A 21,940-nucleotide genomic window follows, 5' to 3' on the forward strand; every position below is an offset into this window, starting at 1 on the left:
TAAAAAGGTAGTTCACAGGGATCATTTATTTTATAAGCCCAAGGCTAGGTTTAATCCTTTCCCTGCTATTTACTTGGGCCTCCATTCTTCTGAAATTTAATGCAGTACATTAGAAGGACTTCCGTTCATACACTGCTGTGGTTCTTCAGCCATACACCTACTATAAGGGCAAGAATTAAAGATGGTGTCTTGTCCTGAATAACAGTAATGAATCATTTGCCCATCTCTAATGGGTCTGCTCCACAGAAATATACTTTGTTTTACTGCATCATATACTTAGTTTGAGGATAGAGAAGGCTGTTTGTTCCAGCCAAATGAGTCAGACATCTCACTACTAAACTAATACTTGCTATAGACTTTCAGAGACATTTGATGCTGCCCTTCAAGTGCTTTTGTTGGAGTTTAAAGAATTACAGAGCTCTTTTGCCTATGTATCTGGCAATAAAATTATTTAAATTTCTAGTTTCAACTAAATATATGATTACGAGGATAATCTCTTTTTCTATATTTATGTTTTTACTCCATTACACATACATCTAAATAACTGAAAATTTATTTTCAAGCAATGTGTGTCCGAGTCTGAGAATGATGTGAAAATGTTACATGCTRATGTGATTTCTCTAGCCTCTTTTAGGAGGAGATGAATTGCACCCCAGGCAGCCACTAAGTGAGCTCAGGAGTGTGACTCAGCTCGAGATAAAGACTCCTAGGATTAGACATTTTAATATAGGTGTATACATATGAGTCAGGTGCCAAATTCCCCACTGTTGTCAGTCAATATAGTCTTCAGTGTAGCCAGCAAAGTCAACACACCTTGCGCATGATTCAGTTCACCAGTAAGAAGACACCAACTGCCTGGTTGGCCAGTTGGTACTATGAACTCCATTGACCAGACCTTCTTTTCAAAAGTATCCCAAATTAAAATCAATAGGACTGAGGAGTCTAGATGCTGGCCTCTCTCTTTAAAATACTCCTTTGGTTCCCAAGTCACACATATAGAAAAAAAAAACTTACCTGAACTTTACTTTTTGGGGGGAGTTTGATCTGGAATAGAGACAAGCTTCACTGTAGGCCAAGAGCAAGAGATGGGAGAGAAGACGTCTGTGAAATGACAGAAGATACTCACAAAAGACAAGAGGGAGTCTTCAGCATGACAGGGTTAACGTTTTTCAGCTGAGATACTGCGAGTTTCATAGGGCATATGACCCACGCATTTGAATTTTTTTGTTGTTATTGTTGTAGTTTGGTAACTCAGTGAGATTTAATAGTCTGTATATGGAAGGTCATAGTAAATGCTGCTGTGTTCCTTCCYGGGCTTAAGTTTCTAAATGAATTTTTTTCAAGTCCAAAAACTTGGGAGAGTGTCTCTCCAGCAGAGGCAAAGAGAGATACTGGTGTCAATGTCTGTGTAGCTGACAGGGTAAATTACTCAAAGTATAATGAGAAATATACAGTATTTACACGTCCTGCTAGAAAGTGTCTGTCACTCCTTACTATATTTGCCATATGACATGGCCAGAATTTTCAAACCTTTTGCACAAATAAGAATGGGCACATGTTCACAGAAGCTGACTAGGGATTTTGAAAGTTTTCACTGCTTTTATTCATATACCTGCTTGTGCACTTCTGGACATAACAGTCAGATTGAACTTTATTCGTATGTTTGTTTAGATATACAAATGCTTTGAAACAGTAATTACAATTGTAGATAATTTTGTTTGAATTTTTCTGAAGAAGCCTTTTCCAGATAATGACAGTGATGGTCACAGACAGACAATGTGTCAGCAAGGGAGATATCAGACAATTGCTGAACATCTGTTGTAGATAAACTTCACTGGTGTTTTAATTGTCTTAGTTTTTTAATCATGAATGTGGCCTGAACAAAATTAATTATAATTCAGGGTGCAATTCCAACTCCACCGAAGGCTGTGGGCTTTGACATTGACATCAGTGGGACCAGGAGATTACCACACAATTGTTTCAAGATATATAACCTCCAAAACTGCCTGCATGGGCTGGYTGGCCTCCTGATAACGATTCCTTTGGGTTGCATTTTTCTTTCCAGTTGTCCTATTTCCCCCGTGTTTCAGGTAACCTCAGCCTACAAATAAAGAGTTTTGCTCTATCAGAAGGTGAGTTGTTGAAAACCTCACACCATTTTTCTTTCCCAGCTCCCTTATCTTCATCCTGACAGCACAAAAAAACAGTAATGATTCTCTTATATGTAGTTAATAGGCAGTAGGAAATGAGGTTCCTTTAAATAAAAGCAGAGATCAGAGAACCTTACCAGCAAGACTGACTTTTTAACCCTTAAAGCACTTTTGTCATGTAACAAGCCCATAACTGACCTGACATTGCCCTAAAGTCAAAAAATGCAGCATAAGTATAATTCAAATATCATAATTCAAATAATTCAAATATCAAATTCATCTACCACAGATAACAAAATGTCTTTTGGTTATGCATGCGGCACTTAAATAAATAATCCAGTTTTCATGGATTATTCATGGATCCAGTGGAGGGGAGTGATACCCAGAGGCATGGACTCATCTCCTCTCCAACTGATGACCTTGTCTTTTGGTGGCAGGGCCCTGGCTTCAGAGATGGCTGTTGGTATGGTGACCCCACCCTTAGAGRCCAGCACAGGGGTAGGGACAAAGGAGGAAGATTTGGCATTGCCACAGGGGTTGAGTATGGTGGATGATGGAGTGAGATCACCTCCCTGCACCCAAAGGTCAAGGCAACTACGTTGTCCCAGTAATGCCRATGGACATTTAGAACAGTTCATTGGATTTAAATGAAGTATTTACCTAAAAGCAAAGCGTTAAAAGGCTTCATGTCACATCTGTTTGTTTATTGGAGTTGTTGTGCTGTGACACTGTATTGGGAGATTTCTCCCAAAGAATAAATGCTCCAATTCTCCCCATGGAGCAAAATCATTAATTCTGAGATGTGGGCAAAGGTGGATCAGAGAGAAAAAGGAAGACACTGTGTTGTGGAAGGGAAAAGGCATCATAGGAGGAATAGGAGAGGACGGGGTTATTCATATTAATTGATTTCCTATTTAGAACTTCAGAATGAACCAGAAAAATGTAATTCTCACAGAAGTACTCATAGTCAGTACTACACAGCAGGCCAAAACTAATGCCAGATTTCAAAGAACCTGCTTTCCTACTGTTTTCTGTGAAGAAATATGTGGAGTCCAGCCAAAAGTGTGTGAAGCACTGCACATTGGAAGAGCAGGAGGCAGGGAGGGTATTGAATGACGAGGGCCCAGACAGACCAGCTTGGAGCTGGATCCTGTGGAGCTGCAATATGATGATGCTGGGCCCACACTACTGTTTTCTGCCTTTTAGATGTCAGTATTTTTGGTTGTGTTGTATTTATGCATGCATAGGGCTTTCAGGCCCACTGACTCCCTATAAAATGGGTAATTTCTCTTTCAAATGTTTGTCCCAGTGCACATTCGACTGTGTGCTATCTTCAAGTCCTCAAGGTCAGAGACATTTATGCACTTCCTACCCATGCTGCATGCACCTTTTCTTTCCGTCTTTCACCAGAAAAGTCTTCCACCAGTGGGTGCAAATCTAGTGATGCTCAAGAATAGGGTCCCTGTCCAAATGGCCTTTAAGGAGATCTTTTTTTTTTATTTTTATTTTTATCTCGTGCCAGGACTTCATACCCCTCTCTAAGCCCTAAAGCAGCTCAGACTGTCCTTAGCATTGTCCRCTCACTCAGGCATCTTGAATTCTGCCAGGCCCAGGATAAGCATCCTAGGCTCTCCTCAGTTTCTTCTTCTTCTCCTGGTCATTTGCAGATCCACTGACCTTTTTCACACAACTCAGAACACCAGTACTGATCCCCTGGGAGTCACGGTGCCCTTCAGCAGCCTCCCATCACTTTATCTCTTCCACCAAAGCTGAAGTCTTTAGTGGCACCATTTTGATACACAGCAATAAACAAGTTGTTGGAAATGGAGTTGYTGCTGCTTTCTTTTACTGATAGTGATGCAGGTTGGCCAGTCTCACCAGCTCCTTCTCCAGCCACAGGGTGGGTCATCTTTTGTTTAATCTCAGTGTCTACTGACTCATGAAAGTGTTTGTTCCTGATTATTCCTTTAACTCCAATGATGACCAAGGCCTTGCAGACTTGCATTTGAGGAGACCTTGCATTCAAGTAGACCTCAGCTCCAGCCACCTGCATCCTTCCTCATCCACCCAGAGGGGCAATCACCAATCTTTCAGCATCACAGCTTAGCAGTTCTGAGAAGATTTGCTTCCTGAACCAGGTCACTGTCCATTCACACAGGCCCCAGAATGACAAACGGGATCAGGGAACCACACTGGCATAGTCTGGCTTAAGCTTGAATTTAAGATGCTTTGGAATCATGTGAGAGTCACTTTTCTTCCTTCCCCCCCCCCCTTTAAACCTGAGTCTGAGTGCACTGAGTTATTGCTACTTATAGTTGACATTAGATAGCCTTGTCCTTCATCTGCATAAAGCTAAGAATTTCTGGAAACTGGCCTTGGCTATTTTTGTAAAATTTGTCTAAATATAAAGGTCTAGCTGAGCAAAAAGGCAAGAGCCACAAGGACTTAAGATATGCCCTATTGAGTCAGATAGCTACTGCATCACTCTCTCTTTACCAGTCACAAAAGCTGATGTTATTTAGGGACAATGTCCAAGCCTGGCTGCTTTCTGCAGTGCATTTCTCTCATATTTCACAACCATCTACAATAACGGGACTACAGATGTTAGAGACTATGTTTATGCCTATTCCTTTTAGTGTCTGTTGATGAATCATGAATTTGTTCAAACTGTTTTTGTACCTGCTAATCCCAGCTGTCTTCACAACCTCTTGTGGCAAAAAATTCCAGAGGTTTTCTACCTGCTGCATAGGAAAAGTACTTTCTTTTACCTGCTTTAAACTGATGATTTCCTGTTCTTTTCAAGGAGTACTTTTTAGCTCTAGCATTGCGGATTTCAGCAAATAATAGTCAGCCAAAGACTCAGACAGTTTGTATCACACACAGAAGGAAAACAAAAAAAAGAAAAGAAAAGAAAAAGATACTGTTTGTACTGCTTAAGGCATGTGCACATCCRTACAGGAGTGTTCTTGAGGTGCTTAGACAGTTCCAGTGTAAAAAACAGTTTTTTCATTTAAATGCCACTGTTTGAAATTTTGTTTGCTTACTAATGTTTAACGCATAAACTGCAGTTCAAGCCAAGTTCACTTCAAAATCCCCCGTGTAGCTCCCTACAGTATAAACATCTGTTCCAAAAACCTTCCGGTCTGATCTCTCTGCTTGCCATCCAGGCCAAGTCTCAGTCTCTGTCAAGATTTTAAATGAAGTTATGGTGGTGTTAATGTGTAGCCCTTCCAACAACAGGAACCTGCAAACAGACTGCCTTGTAACATCAGTCGAGTGCTGAAGGCTAGCATCTGTCGTTTCTGCCATGCACCTCCTCCCTCCACTGCAACTCCGAATGAACTTCAGACTAATCTGCACAAAGCCAACTTTCACTGGCAGAGACATAGTGCTGGAATACGTAATGCGGTAGACAGATATAGAAATGTAAGGTGAACTCGTTGCTATTTACCTCAATAAAGTGAAGCCTATTGAACAGAGGGTTTGTCCATGCTATCACAGCAGGTTTCCAAGGGATTTTCTCCTGTCATGAAAGACATCTGAACGTTATATATAATTTCATGTTTCAAGTCCTAGAAAAATGTCAGTAACAAATGAAACTACTGTTTCATAGAACTTCAGCAAGCAATAAATGGGCATACTTTAAAATATACTGAAAAACTAAGCGGAGGAAAATAGAAGGAAAAACAAGCAGTCTGAACCCTCTAATGTAGTGTTGATAAATCTGATGAATAGTGGAAAGAACATTAATCAGTGAAGAACTGGTAGCAAAGGAAAATACAGTAAGAATAGTGTGTTAGTGTGTATGAGAAATACAGAAGGTTTATTTCATTGCTATAAATGTTTGCATTAGTCTCCCTATGCAAACAAGTTCTTGCTGGTTCAGAGTGGTATCTTGGCATGTGCCAAGCAGAAAGCAAGGGTGTTTCATAAATATCGAACCACAAGAGACTGAGCAAAAAAGTGTCCCTGATGCTGTCATCAGCCCTTGGAGAAGAAGCCCTGGAGCTCACCAGCATGGGGAATGGGCCAGGACAGGCAGGGCTCAGCCAGTCCCGGGGAAGTCTGGTGTCACGGAAAGGTTCAGCAGATGTGCAGCTTTTGTTCTCATCCCAGCTATTCAGAATACAGAGGAAAGGAGCTTCAGCTAACCCATTCCCTTGGTATAGTGCTGCTGTATCACACCATATGTGCCATCCTGCTGCTCTCCCTTGTAATCTGCTGTTCAACCATCTCCTGCAACAGAGACCTCCCATGTGCCTCAGGGTTTCTGCAGTAATAAAAAAACAAGAAGCTTCCAGGAAATGGTTGCTTGCCATATGTGTTGTTTGATTTCCTTACATTGAATCCCTTATACCTCTGGCTGAAAGTTCCAGTAATCCAGCGGAAGTCAATCATCATGTTCACCTGGGAGCTTTGTGTCAAAGACAGTTGCACAGGATAATCTCCCCCTTTGTAAATAATTTAGTGGTTTAAGCATTTGAAAGAAGGTAGGAAAAGACAGGAATTAGATACAGAAAGATGCTGTTTGTTAGTCATGTTTCCTCGAGGACAGGAACAGATCAGTTCTTTCAGCAGAGTAAACAAGATTTGTCATACTTGTGCCAACGAGGTTCAAACCCTTTTCAAAAGGCTTTATTGCCACTGCCCCGAGCAGTCAGCTGTACAGGTGCACATTTTGCTTTGCAAATGGGAATTGATTTTATAGCCCTCCTTATTGCCTATCTGCCTGTCTTCCCGCAGCTGAAAGGTGTCTGCTTCTTTATGAGCTCAGAAAAAATGATTTTCAAAACTCCAGTATTAGCTTCTCCAGCTGTTTTTTTTTTTTCTTCTTTTCTTGGTCTCAGAGTGTTTTTAGGGAGCACTCTCTATTTCACTGTAAACTAATTTTACAGTTTCTTGCAGTGTTGATCAATCTTAAATACAATAAATTAATGATATAAAAATGCTTATATTTGGTGTTTACAGAATGAAGAGCCAATTTTTTCCAAGGACGGTCGGAAGTTTTTCTTTGTCCGAGCCATTCCTCAGGGAGGACGTGGAAAATTCTATCACATCGCCATGTCGTCATCACAGGTGAATCGCTCACTGCTGCTCCTTTTTTATCCTACCCTGAGTGGAAAACAATAGAAAAGTGTTGTTTGTGCTCACTGCTGAGAGACATGAAGGTACAAATACAGAATGTGGATCTTGTGCATAAAAGAACACATTTGGTGGTAGTTTATCAGGCATAAGATAACATTTTCAGGTGAGATACTTAGAAAAAAAAAGTCTACCTACTCTCTCTTTTCGGAGACTATCATTACTTTGTTCTATTTTTTTAATGTCTTCCTAGTTGTACCTAAATAAGCTAATCCTTGTACTACCATAAAGGCTTAACCGGAAGCTCTGGGGGATATTGGATTAGAAGAAGGGTTTTCAGGCTGTTCTGCACGAAATTCATCACGAAATTCATCATTCATCTGTGAATCCTGTAGATTCACAGAAATATTTGAGGGGGAAACTGTAGATGCATGATTTATTTTTAACAAGTGATGGAATGAATGAATGGAATGAATTTCCTTTTTGAGAAGAGAAACACAACAATAAGCTTTGCTCAAGTATCTTCTTTTAGGAATTAAAAAAAAAATCTAATTCTTTTTATTTTTGGCAGCCCAATAGTAGCAGTGATAACTTACAGGCTGTTACATCTGGTGACTGGGATGTGACAAAGATATTGGCATATGATGAAAAGAGACATAAAATGTAAGTAAAGTTTGGTCTGATAAATCAGTCGTCTGTTGTTTAGCATTGGACTACAGGGTTAATGAGTTTACAACAGTATTTTGATTGTATGAACAAATGGAGATACTAATAAGACCGAAGGAGAAGCTGTCTCTGTTTTGGCTTAACCTCTTACACCATTCCAGTATATCTTGTCTTAGTTTGAATTTCTCTGCACAGTTCAAACCTCTCTTTCTGTGACCATTAAATACAGGATACAATTGTGCAGAGGAGTGATTTCACCTTAAACAACTGCTGATGTTAACCTTTGAAGGAAAAAAAATGTTTTCCTTGACTGCCTAGATAGTCAGTTCTAGAAAGAACCCTTTTTGACCTGCAAAAATATCGCTGCATTAGACGAAAGTAGTTAGCAACTCAAAACAAGCTTTTTTCACGCTTGTCCTTTGTGTTGTAAAATAACTACTGTAAATTTCTACTTTTAAAAATAGATTTCAAGAAAGTATATGAGAAGATGTTCAGAAGGTTTTCCTGAATCAGTTATCCTATAGATTCCTTTTCAGGCAAACTTTCAGTTAGATGCAAGATTCTGAACTCTCAAATTCTTCAATTTAAAACAATTTTCCTCTCAGACACACTTGTCACTGACCTACTCAGTAAAAAGTCTCTGGATTACGGTAAATTTTAAATGATCATTAAGAGCAGAGCGTGATACTCCTTCAAGGTGTTGAATAGCCTCAATTACCAATAGCTTCAGTAAGGGCTAAGGGTCTTCAATGCTTTGCAGAGATGAGCAGCAAACCAGCACGACTGCTCTTATTCACATTTTAACAGCCCAACCAAGCAGCAAATATCCTATGCAATTTGTGCAATCAAAATATACATCTAGGCAAGCACAGCTGATTGGAAACAGATCGGCAGAACTAAATACTCTGTCTGACGTGTCTGACACCCCGCTAACAGTACGCGTTTGCTCCTATGGTCAGTCCATATTTACATGAAATTCCTCTGGTGGATCAATCTGAAACCTGCACGTTGAAYTGAAGTTGGCTGCCTCCAGCAATGGCAGCTAATCCAAGGTCAAGAAAAATTAGTTTATTATGGTCTCTGGAAGCTGGTGCTGTCACTGGATAACAGGGCTTTCGCTGTTTAGCTACAAAAAGAGGTGACCACAGTGTCAGCAGGAATAGAAGGCGATGAAGTATTCTTTAAGTTCAGACCCCTGCTTTTACAAGATCAGCAAAATGGCTATGTGAATGAAGATGTTGTAAAAGACACTTGTAGTAAATACCCTCCTAACAACACAATTCTCTTTATGATTATTTTTTAGTTATTTCCACAGCACAGAAGACTTGCCAAGAAGGCGACATTTATATAGGTATGTATTTTATAGTCTTCACATACAGAATTTCCCACTTATTTCAGTCTTATATGATTCGTTATGTAAGAGGTTGCTACAGAGACACTCTCACGTGTTTGTCTTTAATGGGATTGTAGCGTGTCACTTCAATAAACAGAACTGCATAACAATAGTGAGCAAAATGCTTGCCACCAAGTTGGAAATGTTTGAAATTTAGCAATTTTCTCATTTTGTTTCAGATTTGAAATTGGTCTCAAGCCTGATAAACTGTCACACAAAACAAAACACTTTCCAACAAAATTGCTTAACACTTGAAAGATTTCAGAATTGCATAAACTAATGGTATAAACTGTTCTTTATCCTTCCAGAATGCAGTTTTCATAGAAGTTTAATAGCACCTCACCTCCCCAGGCAATTGAAAAGAAATAACACTATTTTTCTGAAATTCCAGAGGATTTTAGTTTCCTCAGTAACTATCAAGAGTAAAATGTTAGTTTCTAGTAAGCTATTGATAGTGTAGCTGTCGCTGAAGTACCGTGGGAGCAGATTACAAAGGGGAGCAAAACCAAAAATTGAAATAATCATTTTGGACATTTATTAATTTCATGCACCATTCCTAATCATCTTAAAGTACCAGCTGATAAATCCTCATAGTTCTCTGCAAAGTAGAGTCACTAGATAAGTCATGCTGCTCTTTCACAGAGCTGGAAACAAAAGAAATACAGGCAATATTCTGTTTCTCCTTYTCTATCACCCTGCTTCTGTCTTTGCCTCTCCAGCGAGGGGCAGAGCTGGTGCTAGAACCATCAATAAGGGCCTGCCGGTACATTTTCCTTCTCTAACATGATGTAATGCTTTTTTTTGTTGTTTTTCCTCAATGGGGAGGAGACTAGAGCAAACTAAATTCCCTGTGATTTAATCATTTTTTCCATTCAAGACCTCTATACCCTGTTCACTGTACTCCACAATTTCTTAAGAGAAGTTCAGCTCAGTGTTTAGTTTCTTGAAGATAAAAAAGTGAGGAGAGGGGCAAGGGGGAAAGGAAATCAAAGCTATTTTGACCAGTCACTTCAATGAAACGGGGGAAAAAAGTTAATTTAAAGTGCTTCCTGCACTACCTAGCCAGTTTTAAGGCAGAGATGTGATCTGAGCCTAAACAAGAACCCAGGAGCTACTCAGCTCAGTCTCTGTGGCCCTAAACAGGTTGCTCAGTCTCATCTCTTTCTACCTTGAAGTGGTAGCAAATGCACTTAGCTTTACAGTAACACTGGAAAGATCTATTCATTAATAGCTGGAAGTATTTTGGTGTTGCAAAATGCTGTAGCAGTGCAAAAGTTYATTTATTAATATTTCCCAATAATCTTTAATTCATTCTTCAGTCTATAATAGTCTTCTACAAAATGTTTCTGAGTGTATGGTCAGGCCAGATTGCCTTCTTCAAAAACAGACCCTAAACACAATGTTTTCTTTCTAATTGGGTGTTATATGAGTAACTATTTAAACCCAAAGAAAGGGGGGTGGCCCTGGAGGCAGCAGCTAGCAAGTCAAACCAGTGAGACCACCGGTAAGAAATTTAAAGAAAGCAGTTCCAGCCGTCTATTTTCTACTATAAGATAAGCTAGTGTGGAAATATGGCTCCTCTGTTTCATGCCTGCCTTCACTGAATTAAGACTTCCTCTTGTGGAATTGCAACCATCGTTTGGGGGGGAAAAAAACTACCATTCTACATAACCACCTGCCCTTGCAAAAAAAGACATCAGTATCCCTTTATATATTCTCCATTCAGGCAAAAAAAAAGGGGGGGGGGCTATTACTGCTATTTAGGTTTGATTGAATGGAAATGCTTTGTCTCTTAGTAATTTTGGACACATTACATTTACGTTCTTTTTCTACAGTACAGTAAAGTTTAAATAATGTTGCTTCCAGATAACATTTGCTCAGTGACCTTCATGAACATGTATTAACTTTTTCAGTGCAAGCACAAATGGAAACTTCAACAGACGGTGTCTGTCTTGTGATCTGATTGAAAACTGTACTTATTTCAGTGCATCATTCAGTCACAGTCTGGAATACTTCTTACTGACATGTGAAGGTACGTTGGGTTTTGTTATTGCGGTTGTGCTTAAGGACAGGAGTTAGAGTGAACGCTGATATGTTTAGATATCCTATGTACCTGTTGGCAGTTTTGAAAGACTGGCTCTAAATACCCAGGCCACTTTGATTCTGAAGTTTTACTCTTAACAATTTTTCTTTCGTTTACCGATTTATTTGAATTAGAAAGCAGACGTGTACAGCCTTTAGCTGTGCATACCTTCTGTTGGGGGCAGAGGCACGCTCTTTTCGCCACTCCGAGCCTCCCTGAGTTAAAGAGCAAAACCCAGAGGTGATAAAAGTTCAGTTTGTGAGATGCAAAGCGATGAGGTGGGATTCGCTGTGGGGGACTCTGGGGCTGAGCTACAAATTCTGCATCAATTCAGTGGCATGACTGAACAGTTTGCCAAGAAAAGGCAGTTAGCTAGAAGTTATCGAGTGGACAATGTGCTTGGCGGTTCAGTACATGCTATCAGCAATTGCTCGCCATAAATTTCCCATAACTTGTAATAACTTATAGGTCTGACAGATTTCCTGTGCTTGAAATCCCTTCCAGTATCCAAAAGGCTAAGGAGAAGGGGCATGTTAGGAGAGGGCATGTTGGGAGAGGGCATGTTAGGAGAAGAGGAATGAAAGTGGATCACTTTAATAATGTATGTGCTTCCTATTATTCTGTCAGCTTTCTACATCTCTATTATGAATAAATTCAGAACTCTGTAACATTTAATCCTCTGTAGTTTCATTCTGCTTAATTATCCTAAATCACACACAAGCACGCGTGCAGGCAGAACCGGGTGGCAGCGCCGCGTGCCTGTGCTGGTAAGCGTTGCTCTTACCCGTCACCCACTGCTGCAATCGAAGCTGCTCAAACAAATACCACAAAGCGGCATGCCACAAACAAGAAGGGCCTTGTTTTCAAAAGATCGGACAAAACAATGAGCGTTTATACATCTAAAGGGCAAGCACCTGTTGCGTATGCTGTCGCAGAGCAGCTCAGTGCTCCCTTTGCTGAACGCCGGCGGTCTGTCCGGCAGTGCACCGACTGTCCCTTCTCTGGTTGGCAAGCGTTTGCTGGTGCCGGTAACGGCTTGTAACCGAAGATAAAGAAAAAGTATTTGAGATAGTAAAATAGGAAATAACCAGGAAAATGAAACTAAAGGAGAGAAACAGAATGGTTAACCCGATATCAGAGAAACTTSTGCACATAGACAATTTCTAAAACATGTTCTGCCCCCCAGAAGGAAAGATAGACTGCATTTTAGGGAGGCATTTATAGGTAGATTGAAAAATACCTGACAATACACTGTACTGAAGGAGCACTGACAGTAGAATAGACTAATTAGCTTAACAGACTACCTGTAAATCTCTGAATTAYGGCAGACACATGTACCGAAATTTCACTTCCCACCAAACCTTCAGTACTGTAGTAAATGTTACCATGTTTATGAGGTTTGACTCCTGACAAGGAGTCAAATGATAATGATTTTACTCTGACCAAGCCCATAATATGCCTTTTTATTAACTTACATTATGACCTAAGTTGAAAACTTACCTGCTCAGGACTGTGTCTCAACTTAACCTCTCTAAAATGGATGGTAAGGTTTATAAAATTAGATTAACCAACTGATGCTTATAAAGTACTTTGCGATATTTAAATGAAAGGCACTGGAAATGAGAAACACATATCTCTTGAGAAAAACCCAGGAGTGTCCTGGCATTGCTTATTTGATCTCAAAGGTTGCAAGCTKGAAGATTTCTGCTCACTGCTTTGATACCACAGAGGCAGCATATAATTGTCTTAAAGGACTTTTTGCTGTCCTATAGACTGTGCTTAACAGCAGTGCTACCTGGCACAGAATGAAATGAGAGAAGYATCCTACATTAAAAGGTAACCTCTCTTTTCGAAAGGATAAAGTAATGCTTACTATCAGTAGGCAACATTTATTACAATCACTCAGTCCCAGAAGGTTAGTTACCTTATTTTTCATCTAATTTTATATGCTCATGATTGAATTACTGTAGCAGGATCTAAGGAAACATGATGCTGTGCAGACTGCAGTTAGATTATCTCCTCTAGACCCTGCTGAAAAAGCAATACGTGCTGTACGTGCTGCTGCAAGGTTGCTCCTACTGTCATTTTCACCACAAAATATGGGCTTACACTTTTGTGTCCTCTCATAAACCAGCACAGGCACTGCCCCTGATCCCTTCTGATGCAAACATAACGAAGGTCTGGATGCTACTGGTGCGCTACTTTATAGTGAAATTATATTGAGGATGGGGATCCTCATCTGGAATAGAATGTAAAATTCAATTGCACAGAGAAAAAGCAAAAGGAATCACAAGATTTGGCTACGGAAAGTAAGTTACTCCTGTTTCCTTAGTGCAGCTCAGTCATATAAGACACAAGGTTGAATGACACTGACCCAGTAAAGCACTAACACCCATTTACAGCTGTAAAAACAGGTTCAGTTCCTTCTCGTCCGGAGAATGAAGCCCTCTCAAGGACTATCACTGTAGTCAGCTCAGTAGCGCTTTAAAGTTTCCATTTTAAATAGGTGCTCCTCTTCCTCGGTGACTCCTTCCTCCACTCCCCAGGGTAACCCACSAGCACTGTTTAACCCTCCATGTGAATAAGGCTGTTCCTGGTGGAAGAAAGGTTGTGCAAGCAGTTCTGTCACGTGCCAAATTGTACTTTGTCGCTCTGTGTAGGGGGTTTGGTTATAACGTCTTCACTCTCACAGAAAGTCCTTCAAAGTCACTGAGATTTTTACTTAAATACACAGAACTGGCAAAGATTTGGGGGATCCTGGAGTTCAAGCCCTGGTATTGCAGACAACTGCATCATATAATTCTTCACATTAGTTTGCCAGTCTCTATAATGAGATCCCAGCCGTAAGCTGACCTTGGCCAGCCCACTGTACTTGGGGAGGCATGATGTTCCCCACAAAGARTTAATGCCTGCTAGCTTTGAGACAGGAGGAATAGTGAGGAAGACCTCTGGCACATGCATATATTACTGCAATTAATGCCACTTAATACATGATCAAAATGATTGGGGTGTACGCTGCTCATGGAATGCCTACCAGCCTTCTAATTAAAGTTCCCCATAATCATGCATTATCAGGAAGGGATTAATCATTTTTAGGGATGGCACAAAGAAAATTGGTAGTTACACAGAGGGGAGAGGGCAGTAATGAGGGCTAAGAGAAAACCATTGTCTCTTTCTTGGCATAGTAGCTGATGACAGAGAAGAGCCTTTGCCACTGGACTGTGTATTATCTTTTAATTTATCAAGCAATTTAGGGAAAAAAATCAGTTTCTGTTTTGACAAGAGACAACAGTGTGACTTAGAAAAGGAAACACTTTCTGTATGTCCTGAGTCCTTCCTTTTTTTCCAGAAACAATAAGACTGTTTTGATTCAAAATATTTATTACTAAATCACTGTAGTTTATCCTAGCTCTTTGAAGATTATCTCTGCCGGAACCTGCATTTGTAGCTRAGCTGGGAGCCTTTATGGTCAGTATAGTGCAAGTAAAATGATTTTAAAGCTGTCTTTCTCTTTGGAAAAAGGAAAATAGACACTTTAACAAAAAATGTTAAGGTATTATCACCTGATTTGAATGTCCTCTCTAGCACTGCAGTTATCAGTAGCTTAGCCCAGACGCTGTAGATAGTAATCACAGGTAATAGGGATTAAGTTGATTCTACCTTTTCAGCGGGTAATTTTGTAGCTGTAGACCAAAATGATATGTTGTAACTGAGCTGTTCTYGATAAAATGCCTAAAGAGGCAGGACGAGAGGGATTTACTTGGGTATAARTCTGCTTTTCTCCAGGTTTGTCCTCTAAACCAGCAGCTGTGATGCCAAYAGCATTGTAACTGCACTCAGGACCCCCCCGTGCTGAAGGACGGCTCCAGGCCTGGGGAATCATGACAAACAGGATTTATATCTCTTTTGTCCAGCCATAACACCCTGGTTCGGACCCATAGGCAGAGAACAAGTGGTGTGAAAACACTGGATAGAGAAATTGTTGAGGCTTAAGGATCTCCCTTGAGAGAGTGAATCATACTAATGAAGAAGTAACGCAACCAAATTAGTGATAATTTGAGTCAAATTCCTTACTCTGCTGTGCATGTAATTCATTCTGTCTGAGTATTTATAAATTTTAAAGACAGGCACTGCAGGTTTATTATATACAAAGCCAGCATGTAGCTATAAACTTCTCAGCTCCTTAAACTGTTTCTTGAGAATTTATTTACCTTCTTTCCTCCCTCTTTGAGGAATACCGAAACACCGCCTGGACATGAGAACACTCAGAAGCATTACTTGCTGCTTCCAGTTATAAGGTTTATTCTGACCATTAAAAAGTCCCTTTATTATTCTATACTTATTTTACTTCCCAGGTTTTTGTTGGAGTCAACAAAAACTTTCACTTCCAAGTTGCATCAAATCTGCACCAGCCCAATTTAACACAGCAGAGTCCAGATCTTGTTTAGCAACATTTGGCCTTCCAGTATGGTCTAAAACCATGTTGTGGAATCATTTTATAAATATGGATTTTTCTACCCTCTAATCTGGTTGCAGCCCAAGCTCCTGCCCACACAGATGACACAGGTCTGCAATGTATTATTGAACTTCTGAAGGAACCCCTATACACATAAATTTTTCATGTAGGTGGTTCTAAGTGACAAAAACATTAAGTGAAATTATTAATTTATWATGAGAACCTCTTTAACCCTTGGCATCTGTGCTTGTTGGAACTAGGATTCAGAACTGGGCTCACATCCTTGATCAGTCCAATGATACTAAATGTGGTTAGTGGTTGCTAACTGCCACCACCTCCCTCTTAATAACGTGACAACAGCTTCTTACTAAAAACCACTAGCCATCACTCCTATGGAAAACAACTTTCAAAAGAGGTTGGAGGTGGTCAGAAAAGTGGAAAAACTGGCTGCTGATTAATGCAGCACCATGTGCCACATAACCAAGTGCCAAGTGGTGACAAGCTTAGCCAATGTGCAGGTGGGTGGGAACATCCTTTAGAAATGCTAACTTCCAACACCATTAGGATTAGCATCTTTCAGTCCAAGGATTTCAAACATCATGATGTTGTTAAATGTGAGTGAACATAAAATTCAGAGCATGTTTGTAGTAGTGTATATATACCTAGATGCTACTACTGAATAAGTGCAAAGACTTTGTCTTTTTGAGGGTATATATTTTGTAAAATCTCCTAGTATTTTCTTCTGTCACAAGATTACCAGTTGAAGAAACTAACTTAACCAGGAACATACCCCAAAGAAAAGCTAAATTAAAAGCAATAAAACATTTATTGATGAATTCCACTGTAACAAAATAACATTTTATGTTATCCATATTCTTACAGATTCATCAGCACTTTTTATAATGTTGAGTTTTGGGAACTTTTTTTTCTTAAAGCTCCATAAAATCATGGAGATATGATTCTTAAGGTTCAGTCATACACCAAAATTTACTAATTTTAGCATATTATTCTATAGATTAAMATTTCTTTCTGTAATACTACAAAAAAAAATAGGTTATACTACTGCTAGGGTCTTACTTTCTGATTAAAGGTGTCTGAATCCTGTCTGCTTCAGTAAAGATCGTGCCATTTGTCGTTCACTATGAGTGAATCAAATCACATTTTGCCTCAGTTTCTCCATTAACGACAATAAGCAATGGGGTGTCAGAGGCATTATTAGCTTAAGTTTGTACATCTTTGTCACTTTGAACATGAAGATCCTAATATGATATACATACAATGTCTCAGGACAATTCAGTATTGAGATTTATCAGGATACAGAGGAGGATGGGATAGTAGTTTTACCATTGGTAAGATAAATACAGCACTAGTGTTTAACCTGAGTTATGGAAAGATATTTAAAGCCCTTTGCAAACTTTCCTCAGCTGATTGGTTTTTTTTATGCTTTTACCAGGTGGGGAGCAGAGGTACAGTGAGAATTAGTGGCTCGCCTATGGCCATATCTTGAGTCAAGTATTGTGACCCCCATTTCCTTTCCCATTTTACAAGACTGCACTCCGAGGAAAAGCACYGTTGGCTACTGGCGCAGACCAGCTCTGTAGCCTGTCTCCATCAGTGCAAGGTGCATAATTACCCTCGCCAGGATTTTTGCAATAATGTACCCATCAGGGACGTGCCTGCCAAGCTCCCGCAATAAGAGGTTGGCTCATGCCTCGAGGCAGGAGGATAATGAACCTCTTTCTACGTCTTTCTCAGTTCCTTCATTTAATCAGACCTTTTAACCTGTGCTGTTTGGGCCAGACCCACCCTCCCTGGAAATCAGTGGAAAACCTGGAGATGAGGATTTTTCATCCTTACTATGGACAAGCAGATGACAGGAGCATTAAATCAATGATGTAAGGTGTCTACCATTCAACAGAACTAGTGCGTAAAGCAGTTTTGTCTACCAAACATTACTAATGTATTACCTCATATATCAGACAGAAAGCTTGCATACCATAGTCTCATCCATAATATTCCTAAAATCAGATTGGTCTTAGTAGTTTTTCCCCTAAACATCATTCTCAGGTAAAATATCAGTACAAGCAATAATGAAAGTGCACAGCTTAGCTCTTGGCTGGATATATTTGGTTATTTATGGACCACAAAGCAACTTAATATTTAGGCATATCTGCAAAAATAAGTAGGTGCATTGTTTTCTTTGTTCCCTCTCTATAAGAAAATGGTCATTTTATTTGTAGAGTGTTAGCAGATTTTATAAATCCAGTGTTGAATGTGAACATCTAAGATAGACCAAACACATTGGTCTTTATGATATTTGTTTTTATTTGTTGAACCATATCTAGATTTGGAGAGTTCAAAAACATTTTTGGTAGCAGTGATCTAAGAGGTCAAGCTGTAAAATGATAGTTAGGAGACACGGGTTTGATTTTCTTCCCTGCCACAAACTCCTTTAGGGAACTCAAGCAGGTCATGTAATTCCAGCTTCCTAGAAGTGCTGTGAAAATAAAACCCACTACTGTCTTCAGTGCTCAGATGTGCAGTGACAATAAGGGWCATGGGAATCCCAGACAGATAAATTATCAGTGTGGATTTGAAAGATTCAGTAAATCTTGAATCTTTTCCTTGCAGAGAAACCTACCTAGTAGAAACTCTGCTATTAGTATGCAGAYGATCACTTCTGTAACAAAAACAGCATGTAAAATGATTAAATCATACAAAAGTGAAGAGTTAACAAGGCACGGTCGCACACACTTGCTGTTAGCTCACAGCACTGCGCAATGTTTCCTCTCAATAGCAATTCAATAACTGCTCTGTAATTACATTGCAGGCTCTAATAAGTACGGGCCCAATCCTCCAAGGTGCCCAAAGCTCTCAGCTCCCACCAGCCACAGTGGGAGTCAAAGATGCTTGGTATATCAGACAAGACTCTCGGCACATTGCGAGACTGGATGCCAGCAAGACCAGCCTCCCACGCCGCTGTAATATCGCTCTTTGCCTTTAGAGATAGGTATGACGTTCAGCCATCTCTGGAACAAGGGATTGAGTTTTGAGTTATAGCTGCAGTAAAGTCGCAATGAAAAATATAGTAAGCCTTTTTAGCTTAAAGCGCGTAATTATGTATTGTATGTTTTTATGGCACTCRGAGTGTGTGAGGAACTGAAAGACCCCAAAACAGACACATGTTCTYTTCCCGGCGTGCTGACAGCCCAAGTGTAGGCGCACCGCAGCCGCGAGGAGGACGTAGAGGTTACAGCAGGGATTTCACGCTGCTGCTCTTTTGGTCTGGGGAGTCCTTGGATACAAACGTGCGTGTAACTTGCTTCTTGTAGGTGATATGCAAGGAGCAATCTTTTAAGAAGGAGTTGAGCAGAGAAAATGTAGTTGTTTGGCAAAAACTGTAGGGAGAGTGTTCGGTTAGGGATGTCATCAGTCTGTAACAGGTTAAAATGACTGAGCCTCTTTTTTGCTTTTGAGAGACGAAGAAGCCCAAGTTACTGTCTGACTTCTCCAGGTAACCACTCAGCGTGGCCTGGGGCACCTCTGCCAGCTGGCCTGGGGAAAGCCTGCTGCCGTGAGTACCAGTCTCTCACTCGACATCCTGAAACAAACATTAAATTCCAGGGCAAAAATAGCTATATTTAATCCCTTCTTAACCTTAGTTATGTAGAAAGCTTGCTCCCTAGACACGTCTGTAAAGCATGTGGGTTTAGTGTCAACTAATAATATTATAAAACTACCTATTGTGGTAATGACAAAGCTTTTTAGAGAGTCTCTGAAGCACTTCTTGCTGAAATTCAAGTAAAAGCTTTCTAAATGCATCCAGTCCTGCTAAGAGGGCCAGTGCTTGGCATATCAGGTGATCTTTGGCAAGGATCGTAATAAATGATGTTGTAGAGGTAGTTTAAGAGACTTCATTAGAAGCTGCAATAACTACTGGTGCTGAGGCAGGAGCTTTATTAACTGAGTCAAGAGCCTATGGATAGAGAAATACAACAGGCCTGTCCCATTTCAAACAGATGTAAATGTTGCTTCCCAGATTTTACTAAAGGAGCGTGCACCAGCTGCCACCACACTTCAGTAAAGCCATGGTAGTGGATCTAAGGACCACATGTAAGGCTGAGAGCCAATTTTAGATGCTTTCTAGAAGCATAGCTGGCCAGCCTGCAGGCACACCAGGTGTGTTAGGCTATGGCTGGGAGGAGAAGGAGGCTCATGGACAAGGCGATTTCTACTTTCAGTCCTGGCTGATCATGCCTCTCTTGCCTCAGCTTGCCTTGCTGTGAAATGCAGTAACCCTTCATAAAGCACCTTATAGCATTTTTCTTCAGTAGATCTTGGAGGGCAGCAAGGTTGTAGGTCCACAAGGTCTGGAAGCCCGTGTAAGTCAGAGCTGCCGCTGCAAGAGTCCACCACATCCTCTACTCACCTTTGGGGCTGCAATCCCAGCCCTGTGCCAGCACAAGCACTCAAGTAGATGAGCACTGAGCTGGGTCCAGGAACTGAACTGAATTATAATCAAATATTAATTCAAATTATTGTAGTTTTCTGCAGGGATCAGGTCTAGAAGCTGTTTTTCTGGATGGCTGCAGGAACATTTGTGATCCCACAAGGGAGCGGGCAATGCTGGAATGGGACCAAGTGGCCAAGGGTGGGTGGAAGCGGACAACACTAGTTTAAATTTTTTAGGGAACCACAGAGTGAAGATTTGAGATTATTTTATGGTCTATCATGTGACTGTAGCTGTACCAGAGTAAACTGGTATCTATATTCTCCCTATTCACAAATATATTATGATCTTCATCTGCTGGCCCAGAGTCCTTATTTTCCAACACCCAAAATGTTATGAGATGCTTCAGCAGAATGATTTTTTTATGTACTACTTTATATGCAGCTAATGGAGGTTCAGATTTTCTGTACCATCTGGGCTGTCCTTGGCCTGAATCTGGTGTGAACAGTAAGGGGTAGAAAGCAAGTATTAGACACTTTGTATAATGGGGGTCAGAGCATGGTGCTGTCTTTCTGCTTAGAGCAGGGCAGAGGATCCCTGGGAATGTGCTATTCTTGTGCTGCTGCAAAAGTCAGACTCACTAACCAAAATATCTGGCTAACAAAATCCAAGACACATGAGAAAAACAGGGGTAAAAAAACCTTAAGTGTGACTAAACGTTGTACAGTGCGATAATGTCGTCCAGGAATTGGGCATGACGAAACGGTGTGGATTCAGGTTTCCCACCCTGTTGAATACCAAATAAGCACAGMAGTCGCACTCGTGCCTGGAAGGGATTCCCGGTTGTTGCCAGCATATTAGGTCACTGGGTGACTGTTATCTGTTGTGACCAGAACGGTTTCCTATACAAGGCTGATTATGACAACTCTTCCTTTTTGTATACCCAATAGCAGGAGGCTGTAATTAGTGCTTCAAGGCAAACTGCGACCTTTTGGAACTTTTCCTGAGGCTTATGAAGCTTAAATTAGTTTCTGCTGTTTGGAAGCATGCACAGACTTAATCTCTGGGTCCTATTTATATTATAATTACTGTATAATTCACATTTGCATTCACTTGGCTTCCTTTCTAACTTAACAGTTAAGGTTGGCTTTGGCGTCTAAACTCCTTTGTGCATCCTTCATGGGTCAGAAGTCCCGTGGGTGAAGGAAGGATGGGGAGCACCCTGTCTCACTCTCTCACATGCTAGTGCTACTTTAAAATAGCAGGCTGATACGAAAAAAAAAACACCTTTGCACAAATAGAAGCTATCGCAAGAGCTTCTTCTCCGGGAAAAGATAGGATGCTATTAGTGGGTTGGGATTTAAAAGAGAACTTCTTTTCTGTCAGCTGTTAACAACATAGTTATTAAAGTAGTCTGAGGCTAATTAAAATGGTAGGTTTTATGGATGTTCCAATTACATTTTGTCTTCCTTTAAATAGACCATTCATTCATGTTATAAAATATTTCACTGTATTGCTATACATTCTTAATGCTGTGTAAATTACCCATAAAGACTCAGTGACATGGAATAAGTGAACAAAAATTTATGCACGAATATTTAAGAATAAAATGAACAGAAAACACCTGTTATTTCCAGTGCTTCAAGAAAAGATTATGGAA

The 21,940-nt window shown here is 40.3% G+C and overlaps 1 protein-coding gene across 2 annotated transcripts in view; it reads left to right on the plus strand.

Moving 5' to 3' along the window:
• The window catches only part of DPP6 (dipeptidyl peptidase like 6), a 437,043-nt gene that overhangs the window by 388,518 nt on the left and 26,585 nt on the right, over positions 1-21,940 (plus strand). For both annotated transcript variants that reach the window (XM_026069252.1, XM_026069253.1), the window contains exons 13-16: positions 7,119-7,226; positions 7,804-7,895; positions 9,202-9,249; positions 11,205-11,323. In XM_026069252.1, the coding sequence (XP_025925037.1) occupies positions 7,119-7,226; positions 7,804-7,895; positions 9,202-9,249; positions 11,205-11,323 (367 nt within the window). The remainder of the gene's footprint in view (positions 1-7,118; positions 7,227-7,803; positions 7,896-9,201; positions 9,250-11,204; positions 11,324-21,940) is intronic.

Source organism: Apteryx rowi, unplaced genomic scaffold (genome assembly GCF_003343035.1).
Source record: "Apteryx rowi isolate R43461 unplaced genomic scaffold, aptRow1 scaffold_29, whole genome shotgun sequence".
NCBI classification, from domain to species: domain Eukaryota; kingdom Metazoa; phylum Chordata; class Aves; order Apterygiformes; family Apterygidae; genus Apteryx; species Apteryx rowi.